General features: G+C 37.7%; 1 protein-coding gene across 1 annotated transcript in view; it reads left to right on the forward strand.

Moving 5' to 3' along the window:
- The window catches only part of nlgn1 (neuroligin 1), a 295,070-nt gene that overhangs the window by 100,247 nt on the left and 175,742 nt on the right, over positions 1-19,081 (forward strand). Inside the window, exon 5 of the mRNA XM_088005107.1 lies at positions 13,282-13,427. Coding sequence (XP_087861233.1) covers positions 13,282-13,427 — 146 coding nt within the window. The remainder of the gene's footprint in view (positions 1-13,281; positions 13,428-19,081) is intronic.

Here is a 19,081-nt window from a genome sequence, read left to right on the forward strand (position 1 = left end):
CAAGAGACATAGTAATACATCAGATAAAAGCAGCGCCATCTACTTTCTTTGCATTTCAGAGATAATTTCACATTCTTTTCAGTTTTGAATTTGTGGTTATGATATCAAAACGTCTTGCGTTACTGAATGATGCTTTAGACAGATAAATAGATTGAAAATCCAGCACAGTTTTCTGCATCATGCCTATAGACGCTGTGTTGGAACAAGACAACATAATTTTAGTATCAAGTGGAAGGGAGTTGAACATTTAAAAAAAAAAACTCCCCCAGATAAATTAAATAGTCATAAAATTTTAATGCTGTCCATTTCCCTTTGTAGTAACTCACTGACAAATTAGTTACAGAGATGCTACAGTTAGAACAAGACACATCTTGAATACTGTGCTGGAATATAGTTCATGACTGCAGTTATTTTCCAACCTTAACTGACATACATGACACAAATATGAGGCTTGTACTCTAAACTTCAATCCACAGATCTGCCACTATTTATTTGTTCTTCCTCATCTGTGGGAGACCCTTGTTACATTCCATATCAGTATGTGCCTAAAAAATGTTATTGCAAACGTAACGTAGACCTCTATAAAACGTTCACTTTTTGACCAGCAGAATTCCAACTTTAGTCTAGATGTTCATGGACTACTCAGACAAGATCTAGATAAATTCAAGTAAAAATGCTTAATGTACATAATGTACAAATAGTATATATGAACACTATTAGCATGGTGTTCATAGACATTAGACGGTAAAATGATAATTGCTGAAGATTTCTGTGAAACACATGTGGATTTGTAATTACTTGTTCCTGTAGCGTTTTTTCCATTTTTAGTGCTAACCTAGCTAAGCCAAGCTAACCTAACAATCTTGGTACATGTAACATGACATGGATCCCAGACATCTAAGCAACCAGCTTACTTTCATCACAAAAAAGTAAATTCTCTTTTTAATTCTTTTCTTTCCTTTGTTATTTTGGATTTATCAAAGGTCAAACAGGGCCACATATAAATATATTATTAATTTTTCCTACATCCATTATTTTTCTAATCTATTAATCAGCATTTAATGAGAAAGAAATATAACAAACTATGAAATTGAAAGCTAATGTGAACAAGAAATTGCTTTTAATTTTTTTCTGTTTGTATTTTGTTTACAGTGTATGCTTGTGTATCATTTAACATAAGATGAACTCTGAATGTACAAGAGGTGGAGCTGGTCATGTGCTTCTGTAGCGTGTTATGCTCTTAAAGATGCTGCTTCTTTTTATTGTCTGTTTCTTTTTCAGCTATGCAGATCATTTTTAATTGTTACGATAATACCTCAGAAATGTCGAATATATGCTAATATATGCACTGTTTTACAGTGTCTAATGTCTTTTGATCCCATGGGTTCATCGTCAGTTAATTCTTCATTTTTACCAAAGAACTAATTTTTTTTGCTTCTTTTTTAAATTCCCTCTTTTTTGCTCTGTAACTATCTTAAAGCAAACTTTTCTGCTTCAAATTCCGACTATAAACATGTGAAACTGACAATGAGGTGACGTTTCTGCAGTCGGAGTGAGAATTTTTCTTTAAAGAAGTGATAAAAGACTATATTCACTGAGAACCTTTCTTATCTTTTGAGAACATCTTTTAAAGGTTGTGTGTGTTCTTGATGACCTTGTTTTCCTCCATTTTCTCCTTCTTGGTCCTGTAGGTCCCCTTACAAAGAAACACACTGATGATTTAAGTGATAGTGACCGCACGGAAGATGAAGGTATTTTTTCCCCCAAATGCCAATCTGATTTGCATGACAAGGGAAACCAGACTTACCCTTTCTCCTCCAATTTTTATCTTCTTTGATTTTCTTACATTTCTTGTCCTTTTTTTGAAAGTAATGGACATTTTCTTTTTGCTCTTTACTCGTAAACTCTTTTTGGGCTGAATGTGTTTTGTCCTTTTCAGCTTGATGTCTTGAAGTTTACATGTGTCCCACTATTCTTTGATATTAATACTGTAACATAAATTCTCTGCTTGGATTTGCTGTTTCCTTTTACATTTTCTTTGTTTCTCTATGTTGCATCCCACCAGCAGATATAGAATCTATTAACCCCTCAGCCAACTGTTGCCACATTTTTGCATGTTTTTTTTCCTTTAATTTGCCTAAACATGGTTGTGTTGAGGGAACTAAGTCACTGGCTAATTTACTAACACTTAGACTTGTTCATGTTTCAGGCATCAAATAAAATGTTTCTACACAATTTTAAGTGCTGGCTATTTATAGCATCGGTAATCCAGTTGCATCTATCAACTTCCTGATTTTAAAATGTTAACCAAAAAAAAAAAAAATGAAACATGAAACATTGCCACCTAATATAACAAAATGCAAATGAAGAGAAAAACTGAAAAATCTTAAAATAAAATCTACTAAAAAATTATAACATTTTGAACCCTCTAATAGATTTCCTGTGTACCATGTGTGCACAGGTAAAAGAGGAGAAGCTGCACTATTTACTGAAGGTGAAGCAAATCACTTAGACCACCAACTCACAAATATATCCCTCCAGTTCTCTCCGTGCTACAATGTTTTTAAGGGATTTCTGACTCCCTTTGTGCCACAGTCTCATCAAAGGCTTCCTTTCCCATTCTAATTTACAACCTGAAAAAGCAATCTAAGATTAAAACAACCTCAAATGCCAACACAGCTTCAAGGCATGTGCAGAACTATTGTTAAAACTAGAAGTTTACATGCATGAAATAAAAAGACACACACACACACACACACACACACACACACACACACACACACACACACACACACACCTTTTTTTCCCCCTGTCAATCTGAAGTTATATGAGACCAAGCTTCTCCTGGTTAGGTCAGCTAGAATTAGCAAAACTATTTCTATTTGCTAAATTCCACAATAATGAGATAAAGATCATGTCAGATATTTATTTATTAATGTCTTCAAAATAAGAAGTTTACATACATGATAATTACTGTCTCTTTAAACAATGGTGGAAAGATTAGATGATGATGTCATGACTTTGGAAACTTCTGATAGGTTAACTGATCCATGTAAGTTAATTGTAGCCTAACCTGTGGATGGATTTTAAGGCCTCACCTGGAACTCACTGTTTTCTGATGGGAAAGTCAGCAGAAATCATCCAAGATATCAGGAAGAGAATCATGGAGCTGCTGCAGTCTGGTTCATCCTGGGAACAATTTATCAATGCCTGAAGGCAATGCGTTCATCTGCTCAATTACATCCAAATACAGACCTGATGGGCATGTCCAGCCATCACACTGCTCAGAAGGGAGACAGGTAGCAAGGTGGCATACAAACCTGGCTGAGTTATGCCAGCCAGTTCAGTCTGGAGGAGTGGGCCAGAACTCTAGTAAACTAACTTCAATCAGTCAGAAAAAATTTTTGGATGTGTCTCTTTTTTTTTGGTGTATGTAAACATCTGGTTTCAGCTGTATATATCGCTGGAACACATGCAATGCTTTACTCTTTGGTGAGTTCATGCATTCATTATATGATTCAGTCAAGCTAATGTAATGTTTCCAGGTAAAAACTGGTGTAGTGAAATAGCTGCTCTGTATGTGATTTTCAATCGCATCTGAAATGCATTTACATTTCATCGAAGCCGTTAATGCTGTAAAGGCGCCGAGTCCAACATCAACACCTTCTATAAATTATGACAAAGACAATATGAATTTAAGACTTTAGCAGTTATCTTCTTGGTATTTAAGTTGAGAGTAGAGCTCTGACTGTGTGCTTAAACTTCATGTTCTCAATATAAAAGAACAGTGGATGTCTTGCTTGATTGCTGCAGATAGTAAGTCTGTTGTAAAATCACATCAGAAAAAAATGTCCTTGATAAAATCAGAGGAGAGTGTCATATCTCCTGAAGACTGCTGCAGTGGAGCTTTAATGACAGACAGAAGGTCTTAATAAGGCACCTCTACTGTATAATATCACGAGGCAAACAGAAGTTTCACCCAAATAAGACTCACAACGATCCAGATCCTTTTGATCTGTGCCACCATGCTGTTTTTCTGGGAACTAGCATACATACCAAGTCTCTTGAACCCTTTCTCTCTCTCACACACACACACACACACACACACACACACACACACACACACACACACACACACACACACACACTCTAACAAGATTAGTGATAACCACACATATTTATGCAGTAAAATCCCAACAAGCCTCAAGTATTATCTTGATAAATGATGCATGCAAGGAAAACTAATCCAGTTTAACATAGAGGAAAATATGGTTGGGAAAACACACTGAACCAAAGTCTGTCAGGCTCGCTCTGATCAGCTCCCAAGCCCTCCACCCATTTCCCTCTACACATAATGTCTGAATACTTTTAACCTTTGACCCAATGTTGCCTTGTAGCGCAGTCAGAGAACATCCCCTGACCTCACCGCCCCTCCTGACCAATCTTGCATTTCCCTCTGTAGACTCTGGGAAGCAGGTGTGTGTAATCCTTTTTGTGTTAAGAATAGAGATGTAACCGAGAAAGTCTCTAAAAGCTGGAGATTTGCCCCAAGCTCAAGATTTTCACCATATAATGCTGAAGTAGTTAGAAATATAGATGTTATGAACTGTAGAATTCACAAGCGTTCATGCAGCTCATAAACCCCATCATACCTCATATTCATCTTTTTTGGGTATCATATTTTGAAAGGCCAAGATTTGCAAGTAGCTGGTGCAAGGCCAACAGAGACCTGAAGCTAAACCAGTGGTCATCAGGTCCAGGCCTGGAAAGCTGACAGATTTAGCTGATTGAAATCACATGCCTTATTATAAAACAACTTCTCAAAAGCACAACATCATCAAAAACTTTTGATCAGCTTTAGATGAAGAAACGGAGCTCAGATTACATCAAACATGCTAAGCTCAAACCAGGTGAGACTAAAAGTTTCTGTCATCTAGAAATGACTCCAAACCATCGTGGCTAATGCAAAGGCTTGTTTCAGTCCTTTAAATCAGCATCACCTCTAACCGTACAGCATTGATTACAGACATTGTTTACTTTCCAGTAAAGACCCTCATGGTTGATTGTAACAGTGGAAAAGCTTCTCAGTCCTCCAGGAGACTACAATGCCCGGAGCTTAAACAGAAACACCCAGACCTTTTCTTGATTCTTGTGCACAGATCACCCAAATGTGTACCTCACTTCTGATTATGGACTAGGTGAATTATACTTAACCACATTAATAGAGCAGTTATAGGTCACTAATATAGTCACTGTAACTGGTACCTAGAACAGGTAAAATGTCTTCAAAAAATCCATTTGTTTTGAATTTAAGTATTGGCCTTCTCAAATGATACAAGATGTGTTCAAAATATCTGGTCAGATTCATTTGTCTCCATTGTCTTATTGTTCTATAAAGCCTCACTTCATAAAAAAAGTTAGCATTTTACATAACTGTACCATACAAAGAAATTAAAACCAAACTCTTTCACAAAGAACCAATAAGCATTTGTTGAATTTCAATAGAATAAATACACTCCATCAAACCTTTAAAAGAGTCCATGTTTTCACTGCGTTTTAAAGATCAGAACCAGTCTTTAAGTGGAGCTTCAAAATGCACAAAGGTCGAAGAGGAGCAAGAGACAAAGGAACAGCAGAAGGCATTTTACTGAAAACACGTTAACTTGCACAGTTTAAAGTTTCACATTTTGACTAATAAAACCCAAAATGAACGTCAAACTGAACTAATGAAGAGAACCACCTTTGTTCCTGTTTAAAATTAGTTTCATTATGCTTTATGGAAATCTCCCTACAGACTTGCAGGAAATCCCTCCACTTATTGGAAGGAGCATCTTTAACGAGGAGCATCCATGTTCTGGATCTCATGGCTGTTTTTCCAAGCTTCTCTCTCCATCCATCCCCAAAATTTAAATAGGGGAATGTTTTTAGTTTTGAAGGAAATGTGGCCTCTGCTCTTCTCTCACAGACACCGTCTCTGCAGTAAGCATCAGTTAGAGCCTTAATTTAGGTTGAGTATCTGCCAGTGCATTCATGAAAGCCCACCGGATCCCCTGGCTCTGTGCAGGTGAAATTGCTTTGAGTCTACCACTTGAGTTATTTGTCCCATGAATCTCATGATATTTTAAGAGATTTAAAACGACTGCTTCCTTGCGTCCAAATTCTGCAGCAATAGCATGTAGTTGGATGTGCAGCTCAGCAGTCCTGGCATGTTCAAAGGCAGTACACCGCACTAGCCCTCTGGGGCTTGATTGTGAATGCCTGGCAGAAAACGTAATGAAAGCCAGATTTATGCTCTGAATTTTAAGGCTAACAGGCTTAAGTCTTTGATCAGCTGTTTGAGTCCGAATGCATTTCTTTAAAAGTTTTAGGCTTAGCTTGTTGCTCTTGTTCCTCCTTTTGAAGCACCACTTATAACCTTTTCATGGTCCAGGAGTATAAATATCAAATTCTTCTAAATTCTATCCCAGTTTTTCAGATTGAGATCTCTGTGCATGCTATCCAAACTGTGCAACAGGCCAGTTGCAGCTTCAATATGTGACGTTACAGTACAGATTTATTAGTTACTGAGAACCTCAGCCACAGCCAGAAGATAGGATCATAGAAAGAAAGAAAAAAAAACCTACTGCTTGTTAGTCTTGTTGGTTTGATAAGTCTTCAACATGAGCAGATGAAGAAGATACTAAAGTTGTTGCCGCAGCCTGCGGGCATCTCTCAGGGTTTGCTTTGAGAAATCTAAAGCTCCTGAATCTCTTTGATCATATCCTCATACCTGAGAAAGAAAAAATGCAGACTAGCTATTCTCAGACAGTTCTTTTCTCTCTCTCTCTCTCACCCAGACTTATTTCAGGAATGTCTAAATAGTTGAAGCGCTCCAAGATTGTGTCTCATTTTCACATATTTTCCTGTTTTTTTAGCTCACCCTAAAACAATCCAGGTTAGGGAACAACACTGATTCGTTTTCTCACTTATTCCTAGTTAGCTTAATCCAAAAGTAAGACTTGGTGAAAAAGTAGATACAAAAGGAAAATTCAATTCAAAACCGGACCAAGAGCCAGCAATTGTAGTATTACAATAAGTAATCAATATTTATGTGATTAGCAGTGGTTCTGGTAATCACTTTAAATACATCATTAAGTCATGTTACAAAAGATGAAACCCTCCACTAGCTGAATGATTAATTGAAAGGTTCTGAGGATGAAGAGGCTTTAGAGGATTGTTTTTGGTTCTCTGACAGCCAATCAAAGCATGCCAAGAAGCAAATAGAGAATTAAAAAAACTGAACTTACAGCTGGAATTTTAAAGTATATTGTGTTCTGTTGACACTGGAACTTCTTTTACTTTGTAAATCCAGGTAAATCCATCAAATCCCCACACAAAGCTGCTGCAGTTTTCCTTTAACCTCACCTCATTACCACTGACCTTCAGAGCAGAACAAAGGGAGGCCGTTGAACAGCCATGCTGGATGTACAGTATCTCTGAGGCAGACTTAATATTTTTCAAGCAGTACTTGAGAGCTCATATCCAAACAGAGCAGGAGCACTGCTTAGGTCATCCATACCCAATAGAAAGTTCAACATATTTACAGGAAACTTAACCAGAAGCATTGTTTTGATTAAAATCCAAGACACAAAAGAAAATGACCAAATATTTGAATCTGGGTGGGATCAATTAAGTTTTAATACCCACCTTATTTCTGTAACCCATGCTGCTGCCTGGACACTTGTCTGGAGTGTGTAAGGTTTCTTACAGAAGAGATGTGAAAATATTCACTTTAAATGAACAGCATAATCATATTTGCATACTCCAAGCACATATACTAGAATATGCATTTGCTTCTCAAACCTCTATGCTTTGAACAAGATGAAAATGAAATTAAGTTTAAAATTGATGTGGCATTTTCTATGCTTTTAAATCTTTTAATTGGCAATTTTACCTTACCTGTAGTTTGAGAATAGAGTCCATGATGGAAAGAAGGGAATCTTGTGGCCTTATGAATTATGATACCAATCATAAAACACACAAAGCCAGGTTCACCATTTTCTTCCCTGGGTTTTTCGTCAACAAAATGAATGGAGGCTACATTCATACAGGAGTAGACAAATGCATCATATAGCTGGGATTTCTTTTTATTTATTTATTTTTTTTATCATGATCTGACCATGATGCCGTCATGATTCGGGGTTGAAGTGCGGTGAGAGAGACGTCGTAGGACCAGGTTGAGAGATGGAAAAGAGTAGATTTTTAATGAAAAAGCCATCCACAATTGTTCCAAAACAATTGTGGACCCCTAATGTCCGACTGCGCCGGACCCCTCGCTGCGGGTCCGGAGGCCGGCAACGGCGCAGGAGGCGGACCCCTCGGGGCCGCACCGTTCCACGATGAGGCGGATGGCGGGGTAGCCACACCGTCCGGCCCAGAGACCGGCTGAGCCCCCGCAGAAGCTGCGGAGCCCCGGCAGGTGGACCTGGAGTGCCGGCGGCTCGTGGAGGGTAGCCGGGGGTCTCGGAAGGAGCGCTGGGGGTCCCGAAAGTCGACGCCTGCACAGGATCAGCAGCAGCGACGAAAGGTGCAAGGTCCCCAGTCGCTGCAGCAGGTTCAGGCATCTGCGGAGAAAACGCTACAGCCCCAGCGGAAGACGTGGTAGGTGCTGGACCCGGAGACTGCGGAGAGGCTGGAGCGGCGTGTGTGGAGGAGTGTCTCTTCTGAATGAATTCGTTGTATAGTTCGAGAAGTAGTTCCAAAATAAGAGTCTCTTGAATTGTTTGAATAGGAAATTGAATTCCTCCTTGGAGTCTATATCATAAACGTTTATCGGTTGAGTAACAGAATAGTCCTTGGAAGCTGTCTGGGAGGTTACCGGAGAGGAGCGATCCTGTTTCGCCATCAAATCATAGTCCGATTCGATTCCCATTTCCTCCAGCAGCAGCGGAGAAGGCAGGATCTCCACATCCTTGTAGAGATCCCTCTGTGCTAACTCCAACTGCTGCTGGATCCATTCTTCCTGGTCATTCGATGCCATGATTCTCATCTTGTCTGGTCGGGTCCTTCTGTCATGATTCGGTTTTGAGGTGCGGTGAGTGAGACGTGGTAGGACCAGGTTGAGAGATAAAAAAAAGTTGATTTTAATGAAAAAGCCATCCACAATGGTTCCAAAACACAGGCAGCACAGTTGAACGGATGGTAAAACTCTCACACTGGTAGCATAAGATAAATGGATTGACTGGAACTACAACTAAGAGAAGAACATAGACAAGTAACAAAGAACACGGGTGGGTTTAAATACACAGGGAGGGTAATCAGGGAATGAGACACACCTGGGAACAATCAAGGGGAAAATAGGACAACATGGAGACTCACTAGACGCAGAAACCTAAAATAAACACACAGAAAAACTCAATTTTCAAGAGATACAATGTTTGGAAATCAGTCAAAGGCCATTCCCATATGTGGTCCTAAATCAGATAGGCACCATATTGAAAGGTGATGTCACACTTTATCCATGGTTTACGTCACAGTGTTTTGTACAGGAGGTGGAAATCAGGAGCATCACAACTAAATAACGGGTGACCGCAGCGTGGCTCATGTTGTGTTTGCTGCTCTTATTTTGCGCTCATGTCCACTGTTGCCCGTTTCAGATGCATCTCTACAATCTACACAAACATGTTCCTAGACTCTCTTTCAAAATAAAAGACTTGTGACAACAGTATTATTTCTTTTGAACAGTGGATGCAAATCAGAAAGCTGTTGGGTCCAGTTGTACACAAGTAGTAGTGTTGATTGCACTTATCTGGCTGGTCACTGATCTTTAAAAAGCCTGACCTACCAGTTCAGATTTTCGCCAATACTGTTTATTTATTTATTTATTTATTTATTTTTTGTCTGAAAAGTTGCTAAACATTGTTACAAATTGCTAACAGTGGAGTGACTATTGTTAACCATTTAGATGCAAAAGTGACCTGTTGGGCAAGTCAGTGAGTCCTCTCTCACAGCAAAGCAACAGGACAAGATCTGATTGGCAGACCTTTGTAGAGATGGATAAGATCAGCTTCACATGCAAGTATGTGCCAATCACCCATTTCCGAAGATTAAGGAGATCACGACCCATTTATCAACCAGGCGTTTTATCGCTGCACCCCTAATAAGAAATGGGATATATGTTTGCTTTTATAAAGACAGAATCCTGTGTTTGATGTCCCTTTTTCTTCTGTTCTTATGGGTCACTTTGGTGCTAGATCATCCTGATCTGATGGTGATCGCATTAAAACTATGATGCAAACAACAAATAAAATCTCAGCAGAAAGTCAGATTTCAATATTAAATTCACAATGTAATGTTAGCTACATGTACTGTAGATATTACATTTGTCTTGATTTCTTTATCAGTAGATAGAAAACAAATCTCTTCTTGCAGAAATAATCCTAATGTGTATAAGGTGAACCAGCTGAAGGATCTAAATAATAAACAAGTAGAGGCAACAAGTAGGTTTTTCATCTCACATTTAGGTTAGCAGAAAGAATTAACAGAGCTGTTCTCAAGATCTTCCTTCTTTTCATTTAGATGTCTTCATTGTCTTACTGACAAGGCATGAGTGTTCCAGCATTTCTGATTGGGATCAGATTTTGTGAAAGATGGAGAGGAAATTTAAAGTTTAAAAGAAAAAAGAAAAGACCCTTTAGCAAGGGTCTAAATCATCATCTCCATGATCATAGTGATTAATAGTCATTTTTAATGCTTTAAAAGTGTTAAAAACAATATTTCATTAGAATGTGATAATCATGCGCCAGTTATTGGTTTGGTTCTTCAGCATTATTACCATGGTTATCACTATCATCAGCACCAACAGCCACCAGTCTCAGAATAGTCTCAGACAGGCATATACTTCTATAAACCAGCATGATTATCACCTTCAGCTTTGACTTAAAGCTCAAAATCATGGGCCTAATTAAGTTGTCCTACAATTTCTCATCATTCCTTCATCATTGTCTATAAAATCATCATCTATAGCAGGTAACCATAGTAACCTAATGTGTGACCACCATTGAAGAGTTGAATGTAATTATCGTTACAATCACTGCTGCTGTTGACATCAACATCAGTGTCTGTGTCTTGTTTGCTCCCATCTTCACTGTCAACATTGTTATGACTAAATTCATTTGTATAATGGCTTTAATTATGCTTATCATCACCACCATAACAGCTACTATCATCCTCATTACTGTCACTCATCACTTTCATCATCAAGGCTTCACGATTTCATTACTGAGGCTCATTGTGACCAATATATAAAATTAGAGTTACACTTACCAGCTTATACAATCAATACTCCAGCTATACATTTTAATTAATATTATGACATTAGCACTATGAGTGACATGAAAATTGCCATGGTGACTCACACAAATACTGTCAGTATTTTAATTATAGAGTACAAACACATAACCATTTTCTATTACAAGTTTTTGGAATAATTTGATGAGCTCTATGACAAGATGCTGGATTGTAGAGAAAAAAAAACTACAGATATTGATCTTAGCTATGTTTATAGAAAAGGTTAAAAAAGACAAATAAAATACTAACCACGGTCAGCTTTTAATCCTCTGTTTATCCCTCATTTCCCTTTTAAATTAAATCTTTATTTATTTAGGACATGAAAAATAAAACAATGCAAGACAGAAATTGAAAAAGAAGAATACGACAATACGTAACAAAAGGAGCAGTGAGAAGCTAATGCTTAGTAAATCCTTACCCCAGTTGACTTGTAAAGTATAAACGTTGTGCATTTCACAATGCAGAATCCAAATATGTCCATCTGGCATATTTTTAATCAATGTCACAAAAAAGTCACTGTACAAAGAATTTTTGTTAACACTTTATTTGAAGGGGTGTGTGCATAAGACTGACATGACACTGTCATAAACATGACATAACATCTGTCATGAACACAAAGAAGTCTTTATGAATGTTTATGACAGTTGTCATGAAGTGTCAATCGGTAAATAATGACACTTTTAATGCAAAGTTGCTCTGAAAGTTGCTTTGAAAGTCCATTAAAATGCCAACTTTGCATTAAATTATCAGAATTTACAAAATCATTAGAGATTTGCATATTTTCCATATGTCTATGGTTCTGTGGTTAGCCCTAAACTTCCCTAATGACTTCATCTGATTTTATATCTTTGTTTATAACGTGTAGTTTTCTACATTTGTATTTGGATGTGAATATTATTAGAACATACAGTATGGCAGACAATTTATACTCTAAACAGCATACTTTCTTTTTACCATGACTGTACACAGCTATTGTTGTGCTGCGGTTAACAAATTATGCCTATATATAATAACCATTTCCTTTGGGTTCTTAATTATTATTTTATTTCTTTATTGAGAGAAGATTTAGTTTTAATTCTGTGATAAGGAAAGTGAGAGGGTAACTACTTCAATGCAGTTCAAGGACTACACTTTTTTTGTTTTTAGTGTCGTGTGAACAAACACTCTACTCAGATGGAACCACAATTTCTTTCTTTTAGTTTAATACCATCTTTATTTTATGACATAAATGTCTAACAGAGCTTATAGAAATGATTTAACTCTAAATAAACTTCCAGACTTATGTTTTGTCATATTAGCAAAGTCTTTGATTTATTTAAACAGAAAGGTGTCTTATTTAATTTCTAATTAGTCCTGTTTGCCTCTGGTGCTATCAAGTGCTTGCGTGTTTCAGAACTGTAATGTAAAGGCAAATATTTCTCTACAGCTGAACAGATAAATAAAGCAAATACCTGATGGCAAATTTACATCTCAATGGCCTGAAAGATTTTTTATTTTATTTTTTAAAAAGGCCAATCGTAGTATTTACTAGCAGATTTTTCTGCAGATTAATTGCTCAGTTTCTGCATCAGCTTGATATGACAGGTCAGATTGCCACTCCTGCCTGTTGACAGCTGGTTTCCTGGAGTATAATCAAGACTCATCACTTTAAGTATTCTGTTTCATTAACACAGAGAGTATGTGAAATTTAAAATGGTTCACAAAATAAACCCCCATTTACCAATAAACACAGTCCAATCCTTTGAATGGAAAAAAAAAAATCAATTTGATGCCTGAAGCTAACAAGGTCTCCATATTAAAAAGCCAGTGTGCCAGGACAATTCTGGAAAACAAACTAAGAGGTAGCCAAAGTGTACTAGAGAATTAAAATTTCATCACTGTCTGTCACCTTCAATTTGTCATCTAATCAGTCCTTCTGCCTGTTCCACCTCCTCTTCTTCCTCCAGATATTAGGGAGAGTGGAAGCCCCAAGCCGGTGATGGTTTTTATCCACGGGGGTTCTTACATGGAAGGAACTGGAAATATGTTTGACGGCAGCATCCTAGCCAGCTATGGGAACGTCATCGTTATTACAGTCAACTACCGCCTGGGCGTCCTAGGTAAGGATCCTTCTGTTTCATATGTTGGAAGCAACTGGACTTTCTTTATTTGTTTCTTTGCTTCTTTGTTTCCTTCTGTTTTTCTTTCTTTCCTTCATTCTTTCTTTATATCTGTCTTCCTTTCTTTCTTTCGTTGTTGAACAAGCATAGTGTTGCTTTCTGGCTTGAACTGGGAGTACTCAGGCAGTTTTTGCTTCACTCTGCTGTAATCTGATCTGTGGCTGGTGTCGGCTCTTGTTTCCTTTCCCATCGTGAAGAAGACTCTGAAAGGTTGCTTTAAGACGGTTGCTATGTTGAGGTATTTCATTTGACAGACCAAAACCGCAGAAGATTATTAAGCATCTCTGTGGTTGGATGAGTCCACGGCATTGAAAAGTTTGTGGGCATGAGGCCATCAGGGCATGTTTTCCGTTGATTCAGCTTGAATACATTCCTGGGTTTCTGATCCCCAGCAGATGATGATTAGACGAGGCTTAGTCATACACACATAGAGTGAAGTCGATGCTGATTTGTGTTACTCAGTGTTGGATACACTTTTTTTAATTTTCACTCTGATTGACATAAATGTGACATATGTTTTTCAGTGTAAATATTGAAGGTTTGAAAAATATGGACTCACAGAGGAAATCGTCTGTTTTGTTCTCCAGTCAACAGTGTTTGATCCATACTGGGACTGTCAATTCTCACTTTTCTCTCCTCTCCATTGTATCTTGTCATCAGCTGTATTCATAATTCCTTCTGTTTTGTGTTGGGCTGTCACTAGTGTCTCCAGAGGGCAGGTATGTATCGCATATATGATGAAAACACAACTTTCACCGACTCTAAAGCAGATCATCCTGAGGTTTGTTTGAATGAGAGGAAATTATCTAATTTTCATATTGTTTGGTTACTACGGTTTCAGGTTTTTCTGGTTAAACTAGACTGGATTAGTGATTGAGGTCAATGCTTACCTTTTATACCAATAAAAATCTGTCTCTGCATATTTGTCTCTATTTGTAGATGTATGTGTGAATGTGAAGAATGAGCATGGACATGGCCCATTCCTTCCTAAGCAAATAAGCAGAATATGAGTCAAATATTAATGCTGTCTGCAGTAGTCTGCACTGTCTAGTGTTATTTGAATCATTCAGACTGATTGCTTTTATATGATTTATTTATTCGCTCTGCCAGCATACTCTAATCAGAACTGATAGGAATATTGTTGCTACACATATAGGATAATAAAAAAGACAATTCACTGGCATGAAGTTTATAAAATGTAGGATTTTGTTTTTGTTTGTATTTTTTAGTTATTCTAATTAGAGTATTCTATGTTCCTTAGTCCTTATTAGATCAGTTTTGTTTCTGTTCAGTTCTTTTACTGTTTCTTCTTATGTCTTTGTCTCTACAGTTTCTTTTTCTTTAGTGTTAGAATTATTTCCTCCTCCCCTGTGTAATCTTCCCTGTGCCCCTCTCTATCCCTCCTCCTCAATCTACCTAAACGTTCTCCAACTACTCTCACCTGCAACCTATTAGCTTATCATTCAGGTCTATTGTTCCCGCACTCTGCCCCCCAATATTTAAGGCTCTCTGCCTCTACCACTAGTTTCCAGTTTGTCTTAATTCTCATCAGGTCTCCTTGGTAATTTCCTCATCTTTATGTAGTTTCCTCATTATCTCCCATGTCTCCAGTTTTACTTTGTTTTTGGATTTTTCTGTTTCCATAGACTTTCACATTTTGTAAGTTTTTGTTCTTCATTTTTTGCATTAAATCATCAGCACCACCTGATGACTTTAGACTGCTGCATTTGAGTCGACCATCCTCAACACAAAACATGACACTGAGACTTTCTGTGAAACCAGTTTACAATACGGAAGTTAGCGTTTCCGATAAAATTATGAAGCTTTCAGACCAGATTCATTAGATTTTTTTTTCTTTTCTATTTTCTTTTTTTTTTGCTCATCATATTAAAGGCATTTTTTCCAAGTCAGAAACCTTTATCTAGTCATTATGAAAGTAAAATAATACTGGCCGTAGGATGAATCCCTGATGGACTCTTTATTGTAGACTGGGTTTATCAGAATTACAATGCTTAACGGAAGGATTTCCTACTTTATTAACATCGGTGTGCTATCATAGAAGTCATATAAATGAAACTTTGCCAGAATAAGCCATTGAGAAACTATTTTAAAAGCTTTAAAGAAAAGTACTTCATGATCAGTGATGGCTGTGATAACCATCCATACGGATCTGTACTGATGTTCATATATATAACTGACTTTTTTATCCCTTGGAAGAAAACACTTGTGTTTTAAAACAGAATAAAACTAGTCAAAACATTAACCTTTCTCATCTTATTTCCAACCTGCTTTCCTTCCTCTCCACCCTTAATTCTGTTCCCTTTTTCTTTTTGCTCTGATGTCCAAGTTGGAAATGGCTGCAGGCCTAATAGTGTTGGAGAAAACTGTCTTCCTGCTGGTTAACATGGTGTCTCTCCTTAGATTAGACTGTGTGCATGTTTACCCTCTTGGCGGTGGAAGAAGAGTGTGTTACTTTATCTTACCAAACCTTCTATCTTGTGTGTGTGTGTAGGTGTGTATGCGTGTGTGGGTGTGTGTGTGTGTGAGGTGTTGTATGGAAGTTATTAAAGTCAGTTCCACTCTGTCATCCATTTAAAAAGTACATCAGTCAGTTTGGTGGGTTGCTCTGTTAGGACATACATATTAGTATGAAATTAAGAAATTCTGGGCCTGTGTTTAATGTTCCATTTATTTTGCCTTAAAATTTTTTGAAGTAACATCAAGGAATTAAATCTTACCCAACTTAGTCACATTTCAGTTTATTTCAATGGTGGCCATGTTAGAGTGGCCGCTGTGAAGGTTCACCATGTTGACCAGAATAAAGTAGTTTCTCTGATCTGTGGCAGTTGTTCAGCATTGAGTTGGAAGACAAATCCAAAAATATTTTTGACATTTTTAGCTCTAACATGCTCATTCATATGTGAGTTATAGAGAAAGTTATCATTAAGGCTGTAGCAATTCATCAAATGTTTGAGTACCTCGATTATTAAAATTCCTCAAGCCAAATTATCTGCCTCCAAACTTTGTTAAATTATATTTAGCACCATGTGTTCTGGATGGATACATATTTTTGTTGCGCAGTACTCTCACTTCTGCTAATGATTTGTTAATGAATGCTAATGCCATTAACACAATATAGAGTGACCAAATGTTCTCTTTTTCCCCCAGACATGTCTGGGTTCTCATCCTCAATCTGGTTCCGTGTGGCAAAGTGTGAAGCAAGTGTACGCATACATGCAGACAATTGGAATGTAAAAGGCTGCACTATAACTGATACTTTGTGTAAGTGTAGCTTTACAGATGAATCAGAAAATACATTTCTGGCCATCCCTCGTGGTCATAAACGGTTAGCAGAGCGCACCCTGGCATGTCTGTTGCTGGCATAGGTTGCTTCGGTGTGTGACGAAAGTGCCAAAGATGTCTCGCTCACATGGACACAAAAGATACAAATGACTGTACAATGTGAGAGTTCAGAACTGGAGAATACAGATTTTGGATTTACGATTTTTTACAATTTTTATTATTGAATTTATTATAATTTAAGATTTTTGTAGAATTTTTGTCCAGGTTGACTTAAGAAGTGTGATATTATTGTTACAGGTACATTTTCAAAGCTACGCAAAAGTAATTGTTAGGAATGCACATTAACGGTTGGATTCATATTGATACCTGATGACACTGTGCTGCCTATTTACCCAAAGCTCCAGCTTGGAACTGCAGTCTCCAGCCGAGCTCCAGCCCCAAAGAGCACCCACCCATTCACACTCACACACACACACAGTTCCACCAGACTAGCAACAGCAGCAAACACATGGTGACAATGCACATTTGCTTAGCTCCTAAGAACCATTGTAAACTGCATCACAGAGAAACATTGATGACGTTCTGAAGGGGATGTCGAAGCTTCTTAAAGAGACAGATACCATTTTCAAGGTTTCAAATTTTAAAGTAAAATTTATTTTAAGTTGTGTTTTGCACATATAACATTTTTAAAACAACTGAAGGTAACATAGTTACTTTATTGTGCTATGAAATGATACTTTGTGCCTGGAAGATACATAGTTCCCTTTTTGGTTGAAAATTTGTTCAGTTGGTTGATATGGTTTATATAACATTGCTGTATGCTGTCCTAAACTCCATGAGAAAATACATTGACTTGAAGGTACTTTTAAACCACAGGATCATATAAAGTTTTTGTGGACCTCAAAAGGTCATAATTGAGACGCAAACTATAAGATGTTCATTTGACCTTACCTGGCCCATTACAGTCACACCTGTTTGCTGGAGTCTGCTGCTTTGCTGCCAGACCAGCCTCCTTTCCTCACACCAGTGGTTTTTCTGCTCCTCCTTGTGGGTTTGTGTGCAAGAGTGAGCACTTTCCAGAAGCCATTAATGTCTTTAAATATGTAGAGCTGCTGACACAAAGCTGTATTTATTAGTAAAGAGCCTGAGCTACAATGGATTTGGCCATGGGGCTCATATATAGTATTTTACAGTTGGTTTGTGAGTGTGTGGGTACATGTGCGTGTGTGTGTGTGTGTTTGTGAGTGTGTGGGTACATGTGCGTGTGTGTGTGTGTGTGTGTGTGTGCGCAGAAGCACGTTTCCTCAGGAGTTTCTCTGTTGTGCCGATCGGGTGTTAATGAAACACATGCTGTATTGCTGTCAAAGTGCCATTAAAAAGTGGCAAGTATTTATTGTTCATGTCATCTCCATCACTTTTGGTCTGCTCTCAGCTGGAGGCTCACATTCATCTGGTTTAGACAAATTATCAGGTACTAACCACATTCAGGCTGCATTAACTACAAACAAATGAAATAGTTTATGAATTATGTCCAACCTGAATGAAAATTGCCAGAAAAGTGGCATGATAATATTTAAAAAGATACTGACTTTGCTCGTTGTGCTGCTACAAATGAAGGGTTTCTCCATGGTGATGTGATGCAGAGCATCTAGAAAGCAAGGCTGTGCCTTTAAGGCTGGGCCCTTGCAGTGTTGAGTTTGTTTTAGCCCGGCCAAAACCTTTAATCATGCTGATTGATGAGGTGCATTTCCCTGACTCAAACCTTCTCCAAATACCTCTTCTATTCCAGCCATACATCAGCCTTTGAGCCAATTCATCAAGCCTTTGATTGTTTTAAGATATACCTGGCCAGTAAAATATCCATTTCTCTGCATGGCATGGCTCCTCTAGCTCTGCCCTGTTTACAGCACTGGGATTGCCATAGAAACCATGCGGGTGGGAGAAAATGCAGTTGGAGATTAGTGTTTTTAAGAGAATTTTATGAATTACTTTAAAGTAATTATGAATGTTTAATGAGGGGAAAACAATACCTACTAATGAGTCTTTGTTTTAAGAGGACTTGGTTGAAAGAAATTAAAAACACATTGAGTGAAAAAACATCCTATTTTTAAAGACCAGCATTGTGTGTGACATAAAGCTAACGTATAGCTACTAAAGGCATACACTTTGTACATGCTTTATTTAAATACTTGCCTTTATTTCTGCTTGACAGAGAAATCCCTTTCTGACTTAATATAAGTAAACTCAGGCAGTGAGGAGTTAGTTAAACAATGCTTCAGGTTTTTATCTAC

This window comes from Poecilia mexicana, unplaced genomic scaffold (genome assembly GCF_051168715.1).
Source record: "Poecilia mexicana isolate PSO_F unplaced genomic scaffold, ASM5116871v1 scaffold_4, whole genome shotgun sequence".
NCBI lineage: Eukaryota > Metazoa > Chordata > Actinopteri > Cyprinodontiformes > Poeciliidae > Poecilia > Poecilia mexicana.